This window comes from Eretmochelys imbricata, chromosome 3 (assembly GCF_965152235.1).
Source record: "Eretmochelys imbricata isolate rEreImb1 chromosome 3, rEreImb1.hap1, whole genome shotgun sequence".
Lineage (NCBI taxonomy): Eukaryota > Metazoa > Chordata > Testudines > Cheloniidae > Eretmochelys > Eretmochelys imbricata.
The window spans coordinates 150,086,584-150,111,708 of NC_135574.1; the positions used below are offsets into that span (position 1 = coordinate 150,086,584).

At 43.4% G+C, this 25,125-nt stretch overlaps 1 protein-coding gene across 3 annotated transcripts in view; it reads right to left on the reverse strand.

Moving 5' to 3' along the window:
- BTBD9 (BTB domain containing 9) overlaps positions 1 to 25,125 on the reverse strand; it is a 308,471-nt gene that overhangs the window by 76,763 nt on the left and 206,583 nt on the right. For all 3 annotated transcript variants that reach the window (XM_077813611.1, XM_077813610.1, XM_077813612.1), the window contains one exon: positions 12,311 to 12,418. In XM_077813611.1, the coding sequence (XP_077669737.1) occupies positions 12,311 to 12,418 (108 nt within the window). The remainder of the gene's footprint in view (positions 1 to 12,310; positions 12,419 to 25,125) is intronic.

The window sequence follows — 25,125 nt, forward strand, 5'->3', positions numbered from 1 at the left end:
CCCGCACCCTACTCCCCCACCACAGCCTGGAGTCCCCTCCTGCACCCTGAACTCCTCATTTCTGGCCCCACCCTGGAGTCCGCACCCCCTCCCACAACCCAACCCCAATTTTGTGAGCATTCATGGCCCACCATACAATTTCTATTCCCAGATGTGGCCCTCTGGTCAAAAAGTTTGCCCACCCCTGCTTTAACTAGTACAAAGTATATGCGCTCTGTATGCTTTGCCGTAGGAGGGAGGGAGGCAGGGGTTTGCCACAGTGCCCTGACTGGGTCCATAATGGTCTTGTTGAGTGGTAGAGCAACACTAGAGGGACCTGCCGCTGACAACATATCTAGAAGTCTGTGTATTGTCTCCTTGACCACCTCTGCTTGTATACCCGAGTTTGAGGCTCCCGGCTTTACCAAGTCCTGATATGCCTTGGGTTCATCTTGCGGCGGGGAGACCCCTGCTGCCACCATTGCCTCATCTGGGAAGGAGGAGGAGGAGGCGATGACCGGCTTAGGAGCCTCTGTCACTTCCTCAGCGTCAGCCGAGGCCTGTGGGACTTCTTCCTGAAGGTTGGTGTGGATTTGGTACTGGAGTCTGGGTTGGGGTCTCTCAACGCAGTTCTGGGGGTGCCCTGGTCTCTGAAGCCACAGAGTATGATCGCTTTGAGAAGGTGCCCTGGGCCGGGGAAACCCCATGGGTTCCAAAATGGCCATTGCATAGGCACTGGTGCCCATGGACCTGGTGGCCAAGTGTTTGGCGGCACCCCTGTACTTGGGGCCACAGTAGTATAGGATTGGTCCGGGGAGCAGTGCATGTGGCTGTGATGATAGGGAAAGTAAGACCACAGTTTGGACTCTGATGAAGAGAATGAACTGCAGTGAGGAGACAAAGGCGGTGCCATTCCCTTCAGTGCCAGTGATCGTCATCATGGAGAAGATTGTGCAGGTGCTGCCAAATGGGGTTTCCCCTAGAAGGCGGTCACCATATAGGGCAAATTCCAGGAGATGGCTCTCTAGCTGCTCAGCAGGTACTGGCACTGCTGAGTCTTGAACATCCAGGGACACAAATATCAGTAGGGAAAGTAGGTCCATGACCACTGCAAATACCTGCAGAGTTGACAGTACCGCGAACTGGCCAATATATTGTCCGCGTGAGGAAGATGTCAGTGTCAGCGGAGCTTGCAGTGGTACTGAAGCTGAAAGTACCTGTTGCGATGGTGGGGAGGAAGAGCGGTCTGACGTGAGTCTCGCTCTATCCCAGTCCCCCTGCCTGCTTGTCTTTGGCACCGGGGATTGGCTCTTCTCCTGGTGCTTCTGGTGTTTCTTCTAAGGCACCAAAGAAGAATGGTGCCCGGACTCTCAACTGGTGAGAAGAGCACCCGGCACCGAAGCTGAGGTGCTTGATGCTGAGTCTGAGCATGGCTCCAAAGCAAGTCTTAGGGCTGCCTCCATGAGAAGCACCTTCACCTCGCTTCCCGGTCCTTCTTGGTGCAGGGTTTGAAGTCTCTGCAAACCTGGCAGTGGTCTTTTCTGTGAGATTTCCCTAAGCGCCTGAAGCAACTCAAATACGGGTCACTCAATGGCACTGACTTGCCACAGGAAGCTTGAAGCAGGGCTTGAAGCCTGGCAACCAAGGCATGCCCCAGCACCGAAATGTGAACAGCCTTGCTGACTAAGTGCACAGGCATTCAAAACTATCTATTAAAAATTATTAAACTATTAGAATTAACTACTAACTACTACAGTACAATAACTATTTACACTAAGAGGTAGGAAAAAGTCACTAGGAGAAATTCCCTGAGCAATGAGAAGTTCCAGAAACCGTCACAGGTGGTAAGAAGGAACTGAGGGAGAGTGGGGTCGCCAGCATTATGAGCACGTGTATACACCTACACTGAAATGGACATGTGCAAGCACTCAAAGAAAACCCTGCATTTTGCGCATGCGTTCTCTCTCTCTCTGTGTGTATATATACACACACACACAGATTGTGATAGGGTGCTGGGCAAAGGGTTGCAGATTCAGCCCTCTGTCATGCCCGCTCCTCATTAGAGGAACGAATTAGAGTGGGCTGGAGGTAACCTGGCCCTAATTGGGGACAGCAGGAGTAAAGGGAAAAGGCAGGGAATGGAAGCAGGGAGATAGTTCTCCCCTCCCACCTGCCTGCAGACGGTGAAGAGTGACTTGTACATGGTGAAATGGTGGTGGAAACAAGCCTGAGAATAAAGTGCACCAGTGATTACTAAACCCAGGGTCTCCCAGTAACTTTGTGAACCTAGCAGAGGTAGAAGCAAAGGGGGCCCTACCACGCTCTGCTACACGTGGGGGCTCGTCCGGGATCTCCTGTGCCAGAGCAAGTGTTTGGCAGCCCGGAGATGGAGGAGACTCTGCAATAGCTGGTCAAGCAGCAGGAGGTGCAGAAGGCAATGCAATGTTTTCAACAAGTCCACCATCTGGAGAGACAGGCCTTGCTCACCTGGCAGACAGAACAGCAGAGCCTGCAGGACTTCATTTGGGAGCAGGCCGGCATCCAACAATAGCACCTGCAGAAAGTGGTGAATCACACGGCAGGGGATGGTGCTTGGGCGCCAGGCCAAGGACTATGTAAAATGGGCCCGACAGATGATGCCGACACCTTCCTAGCTGCTGGAGCTGGATGGGACAGGACAACCTGGGCCGGGCAACTGGCTTCCTACATAGCTGGCAAAGCCCAAGCAGCCTACATGGCCCTAAGTGAAGGACAGGCCAGAAATTATGAAGTAGTGAAGGCAGCCATCCTGGATTGGGTGGGGCTGTCCGCGAAGTACCAGCAGAAGTTCCGGGCAGTGAGGTGAACGGCGGGTTTGCGGCCCCGGGCATTCACCCAAAAGTTAATGGACCGGGCCACCCGCTGGCTGAGGTCGGACACCCAGACTGTGGGGGAGATCACAGACAAGCTCGTCGTAGAGCAGTTCTTACAGGGCCTTCCCGAGAACATAAAGGTGTGGGTGAGGAGGCACCAACCGAATATGGTCGAGGCAGTTGTGAAATGTACAGAGGAGTAGGTGGAGGCGTCCTTTCCCAGGAAGGAAGGATGGCCAAGCAGGGATGTGGAGACCAGGAGAAGGCCCAGAGAAACCCCGCCTGGGAAGGGCCTGAGAATGAACGGGAGGACATGTGAGGGGCTCTCCTGGGGTCCTGACCGGTGGTCTGCTTGCAGTGCAGACAACCGGAACACACATGAATTGTGGGTGGGCGGAGTTGTGTGACTGGGCAAACACTGGAGGGCAGGGAAAGGAGCAGAAGCTGTCCACCATTCCAGTGATGATGGGGAGGAAATTCCAGCAAGGGCTGGTGGACTCAGCCTCAGCCTGCTCCCTAGTACAAAGGAAGCTGGTGAGGATGCACTGGTAGATTCCCAGGGCGAAGATGGATATAGAATGTGTCCACAGGGATAGGAGGCAATACACTATGGCCCAGGTGCCCCTTGAGGTTTGGGGCAGGTTTAAGCGGCAATGGGTTGGGGTAGTAAAGAGCCTATCCCATGGTAGCAGGTATGGACTGGGACCCCTTCCCAAAAGGGAAGGTGGGCAGAGGGAGAAGCCCAAGACAGGGAAAAGGAGAGATTCCCCTAAGAAGGGGCTAGAAACCCCCGAGCAGAAAACCTCTAGAGAACAGAGCACGAGAAGGAGGGGGAAGCTATGGGCAAGACATCCACCCTAAGGCCCTTGACTGGAGAGCAAGACCCGGTGGAGGCACTTATTAGCAGACCCCCAAAGGAAGAGACGCCGGCTCTGTTGGACAAGCGTGGGGGACAGGAAGCCCTGAGTGTCCAGGAGGGGGCCAGGACCAACCCCGAACCCTGATGGAAAGGAAGGGGGGGAAAACAGGGTAACACCCAAGGGGCTGTGAATCGTGCGAGGACCTGTGGGTCACGGTGGAGCTGTGGGGCCATCCACCCCCATACAATGTAGTTTCTGTGGGTGGGGGATGAAGGAAACCCACACGGAAAGCCCTGGTATTGACCTGAAAGAGGGGAAAAGACCTCCCCATAGAGGGCTCCCCCCTCCCCCAGGAGAGGAAGGAGAGGACATGGAGGTGTGAACCTGGCGGTTCGAGAAGGGGAGGAGATGTGTGACAGAGTGCTGGGCAAAGGGTTGCAGATTCAGCCTGTCATGTCCGCTCCTTGTTAAGGGAACAAATTAGAGTGGGCTGGAGGTAACCTGGCCCTAACTGGGGAGAGCAGGAGGAAAGGGAAAAGGCAGGGAATGGAAGCAGGGAGGTAGCTCTCCCCTCCCTCCTGCCTGCCTCCGAGTGACTTTGTGAAGCTAGCAGAGGCAGAAGCCAAGGGGGCCCCACCATGCTCTGCTACAGGGATTTACTTATTTTTAAATATAAATGCTCTTTCAGAATGAGAACTGATATGCCAAGTTTCAACTGAAAGTAAATATTTACATGTAGTTAATAATATAATACACCCTCGCTATAACACCCACTAGAATCCAAGTCTTTTGTTCGTTATAGCCAGGGATTCATTAGACTGAAAAAAAAAAACAATCAAAACGAATGATAAATTACTGGAGTAAGTTAATGAAGTTGCCTTGGATAAAGGCTTTATCATTATTAATTAATTAATTAAGCTAACAATAACCATTTGTGACATGCATCCAGTATTTTGTATTAATTCACTGAAGAACACAGCACAAAAAAACTCAAATCTCAAATTGAAATGGAACATTCAAAACCAGTCAAATATGAAAAATTTAAAAGTGCATCAACAAATTTTCAGTTTTGTTTCAATTCAAAAAATAAGAATGCCAAATGTTGATTTAAGTCTCAGTTCTAAAAAATTAATTAATTTTGCTTTCCTGCGCCGGTTGCATGGAAGCCAACATCAGCATTTGATGGAGTTGCAGGATTTTTACTGCCTCAACATCCTGTGTTTACATCAATGCAAAAGCAGTCTCTAACTGCGTTATTGCCTCAGATGCAAGTGGGGCAGGGGATGCTGGTTCGTCTGCCTCATCGATTTCATTTTCTTAGGCATCTGACCTCCCAAACACGTTGTTAATGATGTCTTCATCTGTCAGCATGATGGTAACTGCACACTCATCATCCATGTGAAGCCAGTCATTCACAACAGCTTCAGGATTCTCCACTCCATTTGGCAAATGAAGCATCTGGACATCCAACAGAAGTTGCTCATTGTCGTCATTTTCTAGTTGGAGCACTTCTGCATCATGATTGACAGTTGGCAGGGAGGACCTTAATGTCTTGTTCCAAATGTTTATGAAATTTCCTGAATGAATATCGGACCACGTGTCAGCTGCAAGATATATCAAATCTTTCAGAGTGAAGGATGTCAAAAAAGTCAGATAGCTTGTATTCCTTGTGACTAGGATTTCCCTCAGTAGCCTTTTTCTATACTGCTAATTGAATGCTGCAATTATCCCACCATCCATCAGCTCGATTTTTGACGTTGTGTTTTTAGGTAAGTAGACAATTTTTCTGGCAGATGTCACTAACTGGTGTGCAGGGAGTGCGCTGGGCAGTTGTCCAGGAGTAACAGGACTCTTCCATCTTAATGCACTCAATGTTGACGTTTCTTAACAGTAGGGACATAGTCCTCAATATACCATGGATTAAACATTTCCCGTCATCCAGGCTTTTCTGAGTTCTTGTAATTCACTGGAAGTGACTTCATATTAACGTGATGAAAGCATCGTGGCTGTCATGACTTTCCAATGAAAAGTGGGATAATTTTGGAACTTCCACATTTGCATGTTAACAGAACAGAAACATCACCCTTTCCTTCAGAATTCTATATCCCTGCACCATATCTGTTCTCTGGGACAATGTCCTGTCAGGCACACATGTCCAAAACAACCCTGTTTCATCGGCATTGTATATCTCAGGGGTTCTCAAACTGGGGTCACGAGGTTATTACATGGGGGGTTGTGAGCTGTCAGCCTCAACCCCAAGCCCCGCTTTGCATCCAGCATTTATAATGGTGTTAAATATATAAAAAAGTGTTTTTAATTTATAAAGGGGGGTCGCACTCAAAGGCTTGCTATGTGAAAGGGGTCACCAATACAAAGGTTTGAGAACCACTAGTATATCTGCTCAAGCATATAACCTCCTTCTAACAAAAGTTGCTTTAGCTTTGGGAGAAAGCTGTCTACAGCCTCATCATCACATGAACGGGACTCACCAACAATTTTCAGTTTCTGAATGCCATGCCTTTTTTCAAATCCTCGCAATCAGTCACCAGATTCTTTGAATGTTGTTTCAGGATTAATTTGCTGTACCAGGATGTTTGCTTTTTTGCAAATGATCGGTCCAGATACAGGATTACCACTGCTTCTGCACAGCTGGAACCACAAGACTGCTTCATCTAGTGCATCGTCATCGGATTTTAATTTATTTTGTGACAATCCTTTGTCAATCTTGACTTTATGGACAAATGCTTGGAGATTTTTCTGTTTTGTTTTTTTTTAATGTTCCAGTTGTGCTTTTTGACAGACCATACTCACATCAGAGATCTGCCTGCATTGCTCCTTTTTTCAAATGATCAATAATTCCTAGCTTTATTGCAACACAAATTGATTTTCGCTTTGGAGGCATGGCTCATATTTTAATGACACTTTTGTTTCAGAAGCACAATGTGACACTTCTGTTTTGGAAGCACAGCATGAACATATGGCACTGGATAAAAACTGTGCATGTATGTGCAACATCCTTTTGTTATTTATTTATTTATTTGTTTGTTTGTTTGTTTGTTTACAATACTGTAGTTGGGATCCAGGGACCAGGACTGTTATAGCCGAAGGTTTGTAATTATGAAAGGCATTCTAGAGTGTGTACTGTATCTTAATGGTCATCTGCTATTGTAGTGTAGTGTTGGTATAGAAGGCACTGGAATAATATACATAGCCCCAACACCCACCATCTGGTGACAAGTCTCTTATTTTCCTTAACAAAGGAGTGCAAACATACACCAGTTTAACTTGTACACCAGTGAGTAGTTCATTTTCTTCTCTTTGTTAAGATTTCTTTCCCTCATCAAACACTAACACCCTGTCCAAACTAATTTTCAATGAGGACAGCATGTCACTATTTAGTGCATAACTAAATGACTGGGTATTCTCTCAGAAACACTATTCTGCATTCAATGAAATTATTAGGAATTATCAGATAGGAACTAGTTCAGTGAAAAACTCTGAATACAATATTAATACCTTTCTGGGGTCTATTAACAGAAGTGTCAGATGTAAGATATGGGATGTAATTGTCTTGCTCTACTTGGCACTAGTGAGGCCTCAGCTGGAGTACTGAGTCCAATTCTGGGTGCCGCACTTTCAGTGAGATGTGGACAAATTGGAGAGATTCCAGAGAAGAGCAACAAAAATGATAATAAATGTTTAGAAAACCTGACCTATGAGGAAAAGTTAAGAAACTATGCATGTTTAGTCTTGTGTATTTACAAGCTTAAGATCTATGCTCTCAAAGTGAGATTTCCAGGAGTAGCTAAGTTACTTAGGCACACACATTTCAATGAAAATCATTTCTGCTTCTAAGTCAGCTCGGAACTCTTGAAAAATCCCACTATTTTTTTTAAAATTAAAGATAATTCAAGGGTTTTTCAGCTCTCCTGTGACTGTTTGCAAAAGAGAACTTGACTAAATGACTGAGTATGCAGGAAAGATAGTGAACATGATTGTACACAATGTCAAATACAAAATAAATTAACCGGAAAAAAAAACCCAGAAAAAATATTGCCCCTTCCCCCGTATCTAACTTTTTCCATGTATATTGATGTTAGGAGTTATTTGTATCTATAGTAGGTACAAACATTTCAGACAGAAAGGAGATTTTTCAAGTTGATGGTGTTTCTTTAAATGTTATTAACTCCATTGGATTGTACTGTTTTTGTATCCACTATGCTTTTGTAAGTTTGAGCTTCAGGGCAGAGACCTTTATTTGTTTAGCACAGATCATTATCAGGGGAGCTCATAGAACTGTCTATACTTAATGTTGCCCAACACTTCCCATTACATGACCTTTTTTTAGTTGATTATACCATTGCCAAACTTAAAATTATTCAGGCTGATATTTTCCATGCCAGGTGTCAGCTTCAGGTTGATGATTTCTTTTGGAAACTTTCAGCAAAAAAGGTTCAGCAGTTTCTGAGCATGAGAGTAGTGAAAAATACCCTGTTTAGCCCACGTTAAAACAATAAATCCATTCTTTGAGAACTTCTAGCACTTCTGTCCTTTGGATCTCGGGCTTGAAATTGAGTGAGAGGGGTGCCATGGAAGTGCCATTTGCTATTTCCATGTTAAAAAAAAATTCCAAATTTGGCCAAGCTATAAACTTTTTTAAAGCCTCACTTCAAACATGTTCACTAGAAACTTTGTTCAAGTTTGACAGCTAATATATCTGAAGATTCTGCTTGCTCTGACCATGGTCTTGCACAGTAGTAGTTCTTTCCTTGCAATTGCTCTTTCTGGCTGCGGTAGGGCTGCGTGGTGGCACGCACAGAGAATGAGAGCAGAGAGACTGCTTCTTCTGTGCTCTCAGTCTCTCAGTGCTTCCCTTGATGGTGACCAAGCAACATGGAGGATGATGCAGCCTGTCATGAATGCAGAGGGAACAAAAGCCAGGCCTGGGAGTAAAGTTGCCAATTTGGTTGGATGTAGTCCTGGAGGTTTCATCACGTCATATAATCTTTAATTAATCCTGGTGGGTTGGTAACCCTAGCTGAGAGCAACAGGTTGGTGGCAGAGGGAGTAGATTGGGATGAGGTACCTGGGGAAGGAAGGGGGGTGGGTAGGTGATAGGGAAAATGGTAGCAGATGGGGGGGTGGGGGAAAGACTGGGACTGAGAGCCAGCAGGGAACTGGGAGTTATGAGTGGGGGGGAGGAAGGAGACTGAAATCAGATGCAGAACTGGGGGCACTGGATGAAACTGACTGGGAGTGGCTGTGTCCAAGGGGTGAAAACTGGAATGAGGAGCAAGGAGCAGGACACAGGTCTGGAAGAGGGACAGACTTGAATGGTTTAAGAAAAACAGTATGTGATCATGTAATTAAAGACTATCATAATGCATATGCACAAGGGGAGAAAATTAAGGTTGCAAGAGCTTGACCTAGCAACCTTAATATTCTTTCAATGTAGTTTTAAAAATGTAATTTTGGTAGAACAGTAGCTATACTGTAGTTAAAGTTGTGCTACAAAGTTCAGATTTAATAGAAATTTTCAATCTTTATTTCGTAAAAATTGCAGTGAAATGGCAAAAACCTTAACAGAATATAAACTTTGAGCACTATTTAAATTTTTTATGGTGATTTGATGAAAAATGAATTGATATAGAAAGAATAATAAAAGTTCAAAAATCACCCTTTTTTTTCACTGGATTGTTCTCACTTTCACCCCTTTTAGAGGAAACACCACACACTGGGACTCATCCTTTGGCCACTATGTTGCTCCTCATGTGCTCATTCCAAGAATATCATTTATACATTTTTACCTATCACAGAAAATATGTGAGCCAAGGTGAATCTACCAAATTTTAATTTGATGACAAATTTGCTGTAGCATGAATGCTTGCACCCTCTCTCTCTCTCTCTCACACACACACACACAAGTTTCCTGAGCTACAAAAGAGGAGACCAGAAGTTCAGATCTCATTTCTTCTAAATGCTATTCTCATGCAATTCACTACCCTTATTACTGACTACAGCCATAAACTCCAATCTAGAAGACAGGGAAGAGATGCTGATCGCCCTTCCACACCCTTTTTCAAAAATAAATTAGCAAAGATATTATGCAAGATCACCGCAGGCAGAAAACCCAGGTCTCTAAAATGACAGTAACCAATCTAATCCACTACACTAATCTGCCTTTTAGAGGGACTAAACCAGTTTTAGTTATTCTTTCACTAAACATTATAAATCACATCCTCTATCCCAGAGCCAGGCATAGACTCCAGGATTCCTGATCACCAGTATTCTTCTGTTGACTAGTAAACAGTTACGTAACTCACTGTAAAAGTGTGTGTGAAATCCCCCTACCGTGTTAGGTCTAGAAAAGGTCTAGCAATTACTTGTGTAGCTCAAACAGTAAGGGCCTAAGATAGGGATGTGTAGGTCAAGGAATTCAAACCCTACTGCTGATTTATGTGGCGGGATGGTATGGTTGCATGTGATTCACACAGTGAAAAGGCCACTTTCAAACAGGGGTTGTAATTAAGAACCATCACATGACACGAGCAACATTAAGGCAAAATACTTTCTCAAATGCACGGATTATGGGACAGTCAGATGTGCTGATCTGTTGATATAATTGTTATAAAAACATATGAAGTCACTATCAAGGTGTTGCATTATAGGGTAAATTAGATTAAGCTGTGAATGGCGTATGTGTATCTGTTGGAGCTAGAAATGAAAGCCTATGGAACATTGGAGTGTATTATTGACAATGTGTAGGCAATAAGGTAGAAAGGAATGTACCAGTCTATCCCTTTCTTATTTCCATGTGTGACAGATTGTGGATATATCTTTATCAACTTGTAAACTTCAATTTGTTTTGTGAATCCTATTTTGGTTCAGAGGCTCTACTTTGTACTGTAACCTCCTTTGTGTATCCATTTTGTAGCCGGATGTAATGGGGTTTACAAACTCCACAATAGGCCTGAAGGGGTTAAAAGGCAATACTGGGCCCAAGTAGACCTGCTCCTCCAGGCCTGCTGAGCATGCTCCTACTGGAGAAGTGGGTTGAAAGGAGCTGAGAAGCCCATGCAAATGGTGATGGGAAGGAGGATGACTCCTCTGGGAAGCCAGACAAAAGACTGCCTGAGAGGGCACACAGATTGGGTAAGGCTCATAGACAGTGCCTTCTCCAACCACCACTCCCTTTGAGGTCCTGCAGAGCCTTGCTCCTTTGGTCTCTTTATTAACTGATTGACTGGTTCTAGAGGCCATGCCCCAAACTGAAGGGACATATAGGTAGGAAGTAGCTCAGGGCAGTGGACTTAGACTTGCTGCAGGGAGGATCCTGGTCTGGGACCCAGTGGAGTGGGAGGGCCTGGGTCTGGATCCTCCTACCACACCACTTTAAGGTCTGTTGCCCAGATGTGGGTGGAAACCAGGAGATTTCCAGCTTAGAGTCAGGAACCAGGCATCTATACTATCCTGAAAGAGATGCAAGGGGCTGGAGGGCCAATGGCATACCTGCTAGGCTGTCTGGTCTTCCAAGTGACCTATCACACAGGGGCTTGAGACCTTTGTCTGAGAAGCTATGACAGAACAATCAAGGGTCAACAACATAATGACTATTCCCTACTGGGTTTTCTATGGGTAGGGGCCCTGACTCTCAGCCCAGAAGCTGATAGGGGACATGGAGCCTGAAACTTTCCTAGGAAGAAGCACATGGGTAAATGGAGGACACAGGCTGTTTTAAAAGGGTGTTTTTCTAAGCCAGAGGCCAGACCACAATGACTGGCAAGACCACTGGGCTAAGGAGGGCAGAAAGGGCTACCAAGCCTAAGGATGCAGACCAAGCCTCAGACTCATAGGAGGGCATAAGGTCAGGCTTGGGGAGTGTGCTCAGGATTTTGCTGTTTTTCAAAGATCTGTAACTCTCCAGCATGTACTTTATTAAGAAGCAAGTGGTTAAGAAATTCTTTTGCTAGGCCAGTGTTCCTTGCTTTCCTGTACCTGAAGGGCTAACTGAGAAATCAGAGCTCCCACAGCCTGAAGGGATTGTGGGGGAAAGCATCTAATCAAGTGGGAGCTTGGGAGTGTTGTCAGACACAGGGTCTGTTTGTGGGAGTTTGCTGGAGAGACCCAGAGCTAGAAAAGTGATCAGTCACTACCCTGATAAAGGGCTCTTAGAAACTTAAGAGCCCAGAATTTGGGACACATTACAACAGACTGTGTCCATCCAGAAAGGTAGCTGGGCCAGGTTAAGACACCTTGCTTGTCAGGTTTTGGGTAGACAGAGTGTGTCCTACTGCAACCTTAACTGTAACTAAACATTCTTTTTGTTTGCTAATAAATATTACATTGCCAAACCAGTCTGGAAAAATGTGGAACTGGCTTGATCGGCAGCATCCACAAAAGTTGGTTTTGGTTTGAAAGAATGTCTCTTCATCTACACTTGAAGTCTCCACTCCCCAAAATCACATTTGTTGGGGTCTAGTCTCAGTTATTTGCAAGTTATAGGTATAATTCCAACCAGTGTTAGTGAGCCGTAACCATGTAAATCTCACACAGATCAATGGGATAATAGTTTGCTTAGTTTCTCCCATGGGCAAATAAGTGGAAAAAAATTAAACTCACTTGCAGGAAACTTTTGTTCGATCAGCCACCATCGTCCATTGCTGCTGATTAGTGGAAACCTCAATGTAGTAACTATAGCTCCGATCATCACAGTCCCAGAGAAGTAACCTGGACAGGGAGAAATAGAATATAGAAGTGATCAGTAAAATTACCACTAAACCAAGCTGCTCATTATTTTTTTTCAGTCTTTTCTATCTTCTCCTTAATCCTTATTTAGCTATACTCTTTGGTCTACAATGTGCCTCTAACAATCAGTGTTCCCTGTTGATACCCTTTTCCTTTCGCACATTATTTCGGGTATTCTTCTGAGTCCCAACTATTCACACTACTTTATGTTAACGCCAACAATCAATCTATAATATATTCCCTATAGTCATTCTACAATATTCATACAGTTTATTTTTAATTTATTTACTAATCTATATATACTCTATTTCAATTGCCAGGTGGAACTGCCAGTGTATCACTGACTTGAAGATCTGTTTGGATAATGTGGCTGTGTACAGAAAGCACAGCTCAAGGGCTAGAAATAAAATAAAGCAGATCCTGATTGTGTGGAATACTGTCTTCTTGCATATATTCTCGTATTGTGGCGCAAACACAAGGATTACTCACTAACAGAGAACTCAAGGCCTGCATATGAAATGGGAATTTCTCATCTCTATGGATCAAATTGGCAAAGAAAGAAAAAGTAAAACTGGCCTATTCAGGTCAGGTCAGGTCAGGTCAGGTCTTAAGAAGGACCCCTTCCTCTACTCATACTACCTAATGAGTGTGCTGTCCTTCAGGAAACACATTAAATGCATTGTTAAGGAGCTCCCTTCACCTTATCTTGGTTTTCCTGCAGTGTCCAGGACACAAGGCACCAGGAATATGGTTTAACTAAGCTCCAACTTTATCAAGTGAGACATCTGGGAACTATACGGCAATAGCTTGTCCAGAGCAGGTCATCCTTCCATTGTAACGTGTGCCACCTGGAGGGAGGTGGCCTTCAGCCTCCTACTCCTAAAAGTGTCATATGCTACCTCTGTGATTATTTGTACTGCATTTATGCCTCCTACTCCTCTGTTTCATCTGCTGTAGGGCTGTTGTCAGCTTCCGTTAACCTGTCTCGGAACCATTTCTGGGACTCCACTGCCCTTCCCTCCCAATATGAGGTTTAAAGGAGTGGGAAAGAGAGGGTCATCTCCTCACTGTACCAAACATTAGAAGCCCCATCCCCATTTCCCACCTTCTTTATGAGATATGGCTTCCTATTTCTCTTCTAGGTCTGGTTTATTAGGTAACTGAACCCCATGCTCAACGATTACCTGCACTGGGCACTTATGAAAAAAAATAATTTTACAATCTAACCTACCTACTAGGTCCCTGGGCTGTTCACAGGGAGATGAAACCACACCCATCTCAGCCCAATCTGGCAGTGAGATAAATTCTTTTCCAGCACTAAAAAGGCAACTAGCATGATGTCTACAACAAGGTCCACAAGCCCAGTCCTACCATAATGCCAAGGGGGGTGAGAGGGTGGAGCAGGAGCCCCCCCACCCCGCTGCAGAATGGTACCCTCAGACAGGAGGAAAGATTTATAGACCTTCCCCGTGGGTGCATGGGAGTCAGTAGGCCTATGCTGAACCCTTGTCCAACCAATGAGCCACAGAGCTCCGCCTCCTTCACTCTTCAAGCCTGAAGGAGCAGAGGGCGTGTATGCAATCCTTGAAGGAGCCAAGGGTTTTCTTTCCCCTGATATTCCAGACAAAATTTTCCCAAATCTTGAGGTGGAGTCTATGCTACAGGGACTAGTACACCATAGCTATGGCGCCACAGCAATGTCAGCATAATCCTGTAGTGTAGATGCAGGCTACAGGAATGGAAAGGGTTTTTCCATTGCTGTTGGAACACCACCTCCCCAAACAAAGGTACTGAGGCTGCTGAAAGCATTCTTTCATTGACCTACCTGCGTCTGCATTGGGGATTAGATCGCCATAGCTATGGCCCTTGGAGTGTGCTTTTTTTCACAGCCCAAGTACTGTAACTATGTCAACCTAAATTTTAAGTGTAGACCCGGCCTGAGGCTTGGGGGTGGTGGGAGGCAATCTCATTACATATTTTTCTTTAGAAGCAGTGAAGCATTTTTAAAAATTGATTAATAGATGTGATTTTGTTTATATCTTACATAAGTGCCTGGGCTGGCTGCATACCATTGATTAGCAGGGGTTTGGTTTACAACTAATTGCTTTCTTTGCTGTTGTTTTGATACAAAACTCAATAGCAAGTATGTTTTCAAAACTCTTATCTTTGCTGCTTGAGTTAGGAGTGACTGTAGACAAACTCAACAAACTGCACTTCCCTTTCTTCAAAATAATTGCTCTCTCTTCAGTCTGTGAACCAAGTTTTTAAATGGTAATATTCTAATTAGAAAGCCTGCATTATGCATGTTATGGCAAACTAGATTATGCTGAATGTGGTTTTTTTTTATCTTCTATTCATTTCCTTAAGGGATTAATTCTCTATCAGATTAAGAGTTACAAAGATTGAAGTCCTTTGCTTATTCACTGAACTGGGTGCCCTTTAAAAGCTCACAGAAAGTGCCTGCTCCATATTGTTTATGCAGTATGCCTAAATTTGTGCAATACCCTAGTGTAAATATTTCAGCCTTTGTGATAATTTGGCTAGCAGATTCTTGTCAGCAAATGTTGCTAACACTAAGGCTGGTGCACACTAGGAACTTATGTTGGTATAACTCTGTGGAAAATCCATACCCCTGAGCAACACAGTTATACTGACCTAATCCCTGGTGTAGACAGTACTATGTTGACAGATCGCTTCTCCTGTTAACGTAGCTACTGCCTCTCTGGGATGTGAAGTACCTATACAGAAGGGAGAAGCTCTCCTGTTGGCACAGATAGTGTCTTCACTAAGCACTACAGTGTCACAGCTGCACTGGTGTAAGTGCAGACAAGCCCTAACTGTAATGAACATTTGGTATATTTTGATTGCACCTGCTGTCTGCTATGAAATCTAGTGGGACCTGTTCCTACCACAACAATCAGAGCACAACTAACCAATCAAAAACAGCTAGAACTACATTGACCATCTAAATCACTATAAGTAGAGCTAAACATACAAGTAAAAAGAAAACTGTGGAATCTAGTTAGCACAATTAACAAAAGGGGCTAGTCAGGGTTCTTTCCTCAACTATGCACAGGAAACCCTTTTCAAACTACAGTGGGTAAGGATTGTTGCCTGTCACTGAAAATATCAAGAAACATCCAAATTGAGCCAGCTAGATTCTAAAAGAAAATAAACTTGGTCACATTTAAACACTTTTCCAGGAGCAAACTATCAAGCTTGTGTGTCTTTAAGGATCTCTTACCAGAATGCTTAAGTCTCATATAATTTCACTTCTCCCCAGTGAGACAATCTTTCTTGCTTTCAGCTGCTACCTCTGCTGTGACAAAAATTACTGTTCAAAAATTATTCCACTCCTCAGAGTTAAACAATGCTGCTGGTAGAGAGGTGAAAATGACCTAGCTGGGAGCTGAACAAAGAGCCCTTTTCCTTATGGGAAAATGCTGTCCATAGCTAAGCCTGCCTTGCTTTAGGAATTCATTTACTAGGAATATATGGGTCCAATCTCTGACCCAAGAATAGTGCTAAGGCCTCATGCTTCCATGATCCTGTGCAAATCAGAACCTGGTAAAACTTTAGGTTTAGCATTATATTTCCTATTTCTCAATCTCAGAAAATTTGGGCTCAGGTAGGCTGAACAAACAGATTTTACAAAGAGACTTCAGAATCTCTCAACTCAATCCCAAACCATTAATATTATTAATAAATAATAATTTAAGACACTAAAATAAAAGGCTTCCAAAAGAAGCCTTTTAGCTCTCATTAGTTCTGTCTATCTGCAAATTAAAAATTCAGAGCTGATTCTGTCAAATTCCCAGAGGCATCTTTTCAGGACTTGGTCAGAAGAAAGATTCAGCTATGAGAAATTCTGCTTCCTCAGATCCTCACTCACCCTGCTTTTCTACAACTGTTAAGGTTGTTTGCCAGCTCAAGACAAGACAGACTTCCGTGTTAAAAGTCTGACAACGTAAGGGTAGAATCCTAGATGTGACGAGTACTTATAAACAACAGATACTGAATCTATTTAACAATTTCTAATCGTAGGCTAAATCTTCTGAAGGATTATAAAGAGGGAAAAAGGCAAAAACATATGTAAATTGTTTTCTTTTATAAAGGCTGAAAAAAAAAGTACCTAATTACGTTTTTCAATGGATTTCTTTCATTATTGGGGACTCAATGCAGTTTCCTTGTGCCAGGTCTTCAAAGTTTTGATCAGGAGTTTAAAATTCAAATATTTCCAATAGCACAGTGGTAATTATAATTATTCTAACCGCTAAATGCTCTAATTAAAACACAAGTGGTGTGGATTGAGAGCAAAAGACTAAGTGGACATATCTCTTTTTTTGTGAGTTGCTCTCATCTCAGCAGTACTTGGCCCAGGTTAAACTACTTGAAAGAGGACATGGCTTTGGGTTATCATTAACAAACAGCGTATTAATTTAAGCCACTCCCAAAGAGATTTAACATGAATGATAAAAATAGACACTTACTCCTTTGGGATTTGTGAAAGATGCAAAATAAGAGTTTGGCCTTTGCCTCCACATTTTTTTTAAGAACAAAGAGAGAAAAGAAATACACTGTTTGGAATTTATTTGGCAAGAGCTGTCTTTTCAGAGAAAAAAAGCAAAAGCCTGCCAGGCACTTGCATGAATATTCACCAGTGCACACTGGGCACAAGGGCCACTTTTCATGCCACATGCACTAATCCTTCCAACGTATTCCAGGCAAGCTACTAGGGTAAACTTCTATAGAGGAGCTGTGCTTTGCTGTGATGAATTTGGGATGGCTGAAAGGAGAATGTCTAACTACAGAAGGCAGAGCTGTGTACACAACAGGAATACATCAGTCATGGGCAAAGCTGATGATGATACTGGGGCTTCCCATATTAGAATAAAATGTTACGTTAGCTTTCATTAGTAAATCTTGCCCTGTGGGCTGAGAGAGAAATGCTGAGTGAACTGAAGGTTCCTGCAGCTCATTCCTTGCAATAGCAGGAGCATTAAACATTTGTTTCTCTTATATTAACATTCCCAGAAGCCCAAGGCTTCCCCTATTATTCACTTAAGCACTAGTGTTTATTTAAATTACAAATTTGATAACACACTGCACTTTATAAAGTGCATTTAAAATACAGGTAAATATTTCCATGTTACAGGTGGGGGAACTGAGGCATACACAGATTAAGTGATTTGTCCTAGTCCATGCAGCAAAACCAGGTCAAAGCCTGGCCTAGAATCGAAGTGTCCTCTCTCCTAGCCTTGAGCATAGAGTAACCATGTTGCCTATCACATTCAGTAGCCCTGATATTCACTTGCAGCTATATGCAACATTCACTACTGGGTGTCTTAGCAAATGGCATGAGTCTGCTATGCCTTGTCCTCTAGCTCAAGAAATGTATATTGTAAATACAGTTATGCTGGAAGGTGTTAATGGCTGCCACCAAGCAGGCTGTTGATCTACAGACAATCACAGACCTGGTTAAAGCTGATATATATGCTAAGCACCCTTCTCTCAGGAGCCATAAAAAGAGCAATTAAGCCCATTTATGTAGTGACATAGCTGGAAACAGTAGAAGCTGCCACTCAAGGCAATGGGTCCTATGTTATGGCCTGATACTAAACCTACTAAAGGGTTCCCTGATTGCAATTGTAGAGGTACACACTTAGTAAATAAACAGCATTCCACCAAAGAAATAACTGAGTTGTATCATCAATTTCTCCTCCTAACGGAACAAGCGTGCAAGGCCCCAAATATTGGCTAACTATACAGGGCAAAAGAGGCAACGATACTTTTTTTCAAAACAGCTAAAAGTGTCATATGCTACCCCTGTGATTATTTGTACTGCATTTATGCCAGTATTTTACATTGCTGCTGCTCAGATTAAAAAAAAGCTGGGCATGTTTAGTCTTGAGAGGAGATGACTGGTGGGAGACCAGATAACAGTCTTCAAATATGTTAAGGGCTGTTATAAAGGGGACGGTGATCAATTACTCTCCGTGTCCACCAAGGGTAGGACAAATAATGGCCTTAATCTGCAGCAAGCGAGATTTAGGTTCGATATTAGCATAAATTTTCCAACTATAAAGATAGTTAAGCACTGGACTAGCCTTCCAAGGGAGGTTTTTAGGAACTGGTTAGACCAGGGGCGGGCAAACTTTTTGGCCTAAGAGCCGCATTGGGTTTCTGAAATTGTATGGAGTGCTGGTTAGGGGAATCATAGAATATCAGGGTTGGAAGGGACCTCAGGAGGTCATCTAGTCCAACCCCCTGCTCAAAGCAGGACCAATCCCCAATTAAATCATCCCAGCCAGGGCTTTGTCAAGCCTGACCTTCAAAACTTCTAAGGAAGGAGATTCTACCACCTCCCTAGGTAACGCATTCCAGTGCCTCCCCAAACAGCCAGGCATGGCCCGGCCCCTGCCCCCTATCTGACCCCCCCTGGGACTCCTGCCCCATCCAACACCCTCTGTTCCCTGACAGCTCCCTGTCCCAGTCCCCTGACCACTCCCAGAACCCCTGCCCCTAACTGCCCCCTGCCGCCCCATCCAACCGCCTCCTCCTTCCTGATTGCCCCCCCAGGACCCCTGCCCCATCCAACCACCCCTTCTCCCTGACCGTCCCCAGACACCTCGCCCCAACTGCCTCCCCACCCCATCCAACGCCCCCCTCTCCTTCCTGAGTGCCCCCCTCCAGGACCCCTGCCTCCATTCAACCCCCCTGTTCCCCACCCTCTGACCATCCCGACCCCTATCCATGCCCCTGACCACCCCCCGAACTCCCCTGCCCTCTATCCAACCCCTGCTCCCTGCCCCCTTACTGCGCGGCCTGGAGCACTGGTGGCTGGCGGCACGGCTGCACCAGGACAAGCAGCCACGCCACGCAGCACAGAGCAACAGGTCAGGCCGGGTTCTGCAGCTGCGCTACCCAGAGCATTGCGCCGGCGGCAAGGTGAGGCTGTGGGGGAGGAGGGACAGCAGGGGAGGGGCCAGGGGCTAGCTTCCCAGGCCAGGAGCCGGGCAGGATGGTCCCACGGGCCAGATGTGGCCTGTGGGCTGTAGTTTGCCCACCTCTGGGTTAGACAAACACCTGTCAGGGATGGTCTAGATATACGTGGTTCTACCTCAGTGCAGGGGGCTGGATTAGGTGACCTCTCAAGATCATGAGCAGCCCCATAATTCTGTGGTCCTATACTTCCAATCTGTCAGCTTTCTGGGGAGGATTTTTGTTCCCTGAACAGTATGTTCTGAGTGTGGTAAATAACTGGGAGCTGAGAAAATACTTAATAATAACGCACCTCACAAGAACATATCCCCTTCTTGAATACCTTAAAGGCAGTTCATGACACACAGATACCAGATTGTAATATGTCCATACAGTATGTGCAGTTTGCTAGAAAACCAGGTGTAGTTCAGAAAATATTCAAGCACAAGGTAACAACACTCTTAAAGAAAAATGTAATGAGCAAGCTTTAATAAACAGAATATTTTCATGGAAAGACACTTAAATTACCTACAGTTTCTGTAATCTCCCTTTCTGTTACTGCATTTATTTGTGTTTGAGTAGGTTTTCCTGCAGCCAACCAGTCCCTTTGCTGGATCCTGTAGAGGAGCCATAACCCTGCACACTTGTTTTGTGCTAGTATCATCCTTATTTAGACTTACGACTTCACTGCAGGATCAGGAAAGCAGAGAAGATTAGCAGTAAGGGAAGAAAGTGATAATTAGCAAAAATTGCATGGGATAATTGGAAATAGAATACGTGTCTGGGATGATGAAATACAGAGAAAATATTAACAAATTAATTCAAGAACCTTTAATGTTAGAAGGTACTTTGAAGATGAAAAGCACCATATATGTGCCTATTACTATTATTAAAGAGGGACAAGTAGTTAATATATGTTTACAGAGGTATAAAATAAGCCTATTTATTTTAACATGAGGAAGAAATTAAGATGCAGGCAAATACCATATGCACTGTTACAAATTATGTACTTGTGGATTGTCTTTTCTTCCCCTTTGGGAAACTGTAGAAAAAAATCTATAGGGTTATCAGCCAAATACGGAACTATAATATCATTAAAATCTCCAATTCAAGGATTGTTACAAGAGAGTTACAGCTACTCAGCTGATTTTGATACTGCAGCACTTTCATTACTAAAAACAATTTTAGCAGCTAAATAGGAAGGCACTTGCATTGCGTTTGCCATGTTAAATACACAATTTACCACATTTCTGCTCCTCATGGGATAACTTTTTTTTTTTTGTTACTGATAAGGACCAACCAGAGGGGAAAATGTGAAAGACATTTTTAGTCCAAGTAGAAAACAGAGTATGAGAAACTGGCTAAAAGGGACGTTTTATGTTCTGCATCAGCTACCTGCTTCAACTATATTATTATCTGCCACATGTGTGAGCCTTAACTTTTTCTTAGATAAACTTCATAAATGATAATTTTGTATTTTCCTATCCAAAATCTAAAAGATACAAATAAACTCATTTTCTTCTTTAAAAAAAATTCAAAATGTTTACAGGTCCTTTGTTGCAATGGCTGCTTACTATGAAAATATTTCTAAGCTTGTAATATTCATTAGAATTTCTTGCTAAATGTTTACATCTGGGAGTAAAGTGCTTCTCAGTTTATAAACAATCATTTGAAGGAGACAAATAAATTAAATCTGCAGTAAATCACAAGCACAAAACAGGTTCCTAAACTGTTTAACCTTCTGCATTTCCAATGCAGATAAGTTTCAACAGCCCTTCTGTTGAATTTAGTTGCCATAGTAATTTGCCCTAGTAGTTGCCATAGTTGCCATGAATTTAGTTGCCATAGTAATACTTTCTAACCCTGAAATATGACTTTAATGGAATTCCTTCCAGTTTCTGTAGACTACAAACATCTACTACCCTTTTTAAAGAATCACTGTTCTTGATCTCTTTGGATTTACCACATAATCTGAATATAGTAATGCTTATGAAACTCAAAACATATTTTCATTCCTAATCAATAGTTTAGGGCCCAGCCCATTGGTCTAGTAACAAATTCAGCTTCTGAAGGGAGGAGCAATTCACTCTATATTGACTCTCTATAGCCTACCTAAGAGAAGTGCTGCTGAACTTTGGAAGGATCCTCCTCTCCCAGCTGAAAAAATGGGATCACTCAAAGTGCCTTGAGGGAGATAGCTAAAGAATAGACAAAGATTGTGGAGGATCCTCCATCTTTCTCAAAAAAATGCAGGTTTAAATGAAGGGGAAGCTTAACTGACTGAATTTCTGTACTAAATTCAGCTTAATTCTGGTTTCTCTTTCGGGGACTCCTGATAATAGCAGCACCTTTGACCTTTCAGGTTTCACACTAAGGGAAGCTACTAGACAGCAATAGCAGCTAAACAATATGAGAACGGACAGCAATAGTGTAATGCTGATGTAGAAGAATGGTAACAAAAGAAGGCCCTCCACAGTCTATGTTTATAGTTATACTATTTAGGGACAAGACACCTTCACTAGTGACTAAGGCAGTATTTTGCTTCTTCAGCATTTGAGACTGAACATTTGTCTGTGGTTGCCTTGCATTACTTTGGGAGACAGTAATTTTTTTCGCACTTGTTTTAAAAGTCTGATGTTAGGTTTAATGCTGAACATTCATCAAGAGGTTAAAAGGTTTATGAACTGTGAAATAAATGCTGCTGTCCAGGGTGACTGAATGGACATTTCACTGGAGGCTGCTGTTAGGGCTGGTGAATCTTCCTGCAGTAGCAAATGCCTTTACATAAGCTAAACCCATATGTATCTGGTTTTAGTTTGGTCTATAAGGAGGCAGTGTGGTTTCTTTTGTCTTTTAAAGGGGGCGGGAAGATGGGAGGGGATATAGGTGGTGTAGCACTACCTCTTTAACGCTACACTACTCGAGGGTTCGCCTCTCTCAGAGGAATCCCTGGATGCCCCTTTAGAGTAGCTTTCAATCTGGTTTGTTCTGTTGCAGCAGCAAAAAGCTGGCAGAGTCCGAGTTGGGAACTGATCCCATGTTTTCACAGTTCACTCTCATTACAACTGACTAATAATTTTATAATATGGAATAATATACTTTATATTTTAATTTACGCAATTACACAAACCAATTATATAACCATCATTTTCTGGCCCCAAAAGCTACCATTCATCTAAAACTGTTTAATAATGAGAATTATTAAAATTGGTTCTGCTGGAAGACAATAGAGGGTGGCACAGAGCTTAATTACAGAAAATAGTCAATTTCTTGCACTAACCTGAAAATATTGAAAAGGATATAATGATTAGCCAATTGAAAGATGATAGGCAAAGGAACTATAAACTGAGAAAGTATATAAATTAGTGATTAGTCCCCTAATCTTTTATGTTGTCAGGCCTCTGCAGATTTTTTATTCTTAAATTTTAATGTTTTTTAATTGGTATGAAAATGATGTAATTACTTCTCAATCACCAACTTCTAAGACATTCTGAGTACTGTATTTTTCCTTTTTCTATGTAAGCTGTGATAGTTGGTTGAGGATATAAAAGCCCAAACTGAAGAGTGTGAACTGTTCACTGTACAAAGGTACTGACCGTAATATCATTGCTCATTGAACGTTCACCAGCAACATCTCTGGACTCAAATTCAGTGCAATTTCTATAGCAGTATTATCATAATTGCTAATGTTATGGTTAAGAATCTGTCAGGGTGTCTAACCCCTACACAGCTAACTTCAGTTTTATAATAGACATAATAGTTTTGTAGTTTCAGCTTGTAACAGACACAAGTTTATCAGGAGGACAATAAATATTTCCTGAAATTTATAAGGTGCAGGAGTACTAAACTAAGTGGTTCACCAATTCTGCACTCATCCAAAAATAGCTCCACTTCTAAAAAATGCAAATGTACAGACAGTTAGTGTATAATGTGAATAAGAGGAGAACAGGACACGAGAGAAAATCCTTAAGTCTCAGACCTTTTCCTTGTGCTTTTACTGATATTTTCCTTCAGGTTGGATCAAAGTCTTAAATTTTGTTTTAATTAAAAAAGACAGAAAAAAAGCATCAATTGTTGCAAGGAGTTTCAATCTCACTGGCTAATCAGTCAGGTACCTGTCTTAACAGGGAGAGGGCACAGATCTAGTTTCTAGCAATACATGCCTGACTTTGTAGATCAGGTTTCAGAGTAACAGCCGTGTTAGTCTGTATTTGCAAAAAGAAAAGGAGTACTTGTGGCACCTTAGAGACTAACCAATTTATCTGAGCATAAGCTTTCGTGAGCTACAGCTCACTTCATCGGATGCATACTGTGGAAAGTGTAGAAGATCTTTTTATACACATAAAGCATGAAAAAATACCTCCTCCCACCCCACTCTCCTGCTGATAATAGCTTATCTAAAGTGATCACTCTCCTTACAATGTGTATGATAAACAAGTTGAGCCATTTCCAGCACAAATCCAGGTTTTCTCACCCCTCCCTCCCTCCCACAAACCCACTCTCCTGCTGGTAATAGCTTATCTAAAGTGATCACTCTCCTTACAATGTGTATGATAATCACGGTGGGCCATTTCCAGCACAAATCCAGGATTTAACAAGAACGTCTTGGGGGGTGGTGGTGGTAGGAAAAAACAAGGGGAAATAGGTTACCTTGCATAATGACTTAGCCACTCCCAGTCTCTATTCAAGGCTAAGTTAATTGTATCCAATTTGCAAATGAATTCCAATTCAACAGTTTCTTGCTGGAGTCTGGATTTGAAGTTTTTTTGTTGTAATATAGCAACTTTCATGTCTGTAATCGCGTGACCAGAGAGATTGAAGTGTTCTCCGACTGGTTTATGAATGTTATAATTCTTGACATCTGATTTGCGTCCATTTATTCTTTTACGTAGAGACTGTCCAGTTTGACCAATGTACGTGGCAGAGGGGCATTGCTGGCACATGATGGCATATATCACATTGGTGGATGTGCAGGTGAACGAGCCTCTGATAGTGTGGCTGATGTTATTAGGCCCTGTGATGGTGTCCCCTGAATAGATATGTGGGTACAGTTGGCAACGGGCTTTGTTGCAAGGATAGGTTCCTGGGTTAGTGGTTCTGTTGTGTGGGTATGTGGTTGCTGGTGAGTATTTGCTTCAGGTTGGGGGGCTGTCTGTAGGCAAGGACTGGCCTGTCTCCCAAGATTTGTGAGAGTGTTGGGTCATCCTTCAGGATAGGTTGTAGATCCTTAATAATGCGTTGGAGGGGCTGAAGGTGATGGCTAGTGGCGTTCTGTTATTTTCTTTGTTCGGCCTGTCCTGTAGTAGGTGACTTCTGGGAACTCTTCTGGCTCTATCAGTCTGTTTCTTCACTTCCGTAGGTGGGTACTGTAGTTTTAAGAATGCTTGATAGAGATCTTGTAGGTGTTTGTCTCTGTCTGAGGGGTTGGAGCAAATGCGGTTGTATCGCAGAGCTTGGCTGTAGACGATGGATCTTGTGGTGTGGTCAGGGTGAAAGCTGGAGGCATGTAGGTAAGTATAGCGGTCAGTAGGCTTCCGGTGTAGGGTAGTGTTTATGTGACCATCATTTATTAGCACTGTAGTGTCCAGGAAGTGGATCTCTTGTGTGGACTGGACCTGGCTGAGGTTGATGGTGGGATGGAAATTGTTGAAATCATGGTGGAATTCCTCAAGGCTTCTTTTCCATGGGTCCAGATGATGAAGATGTCA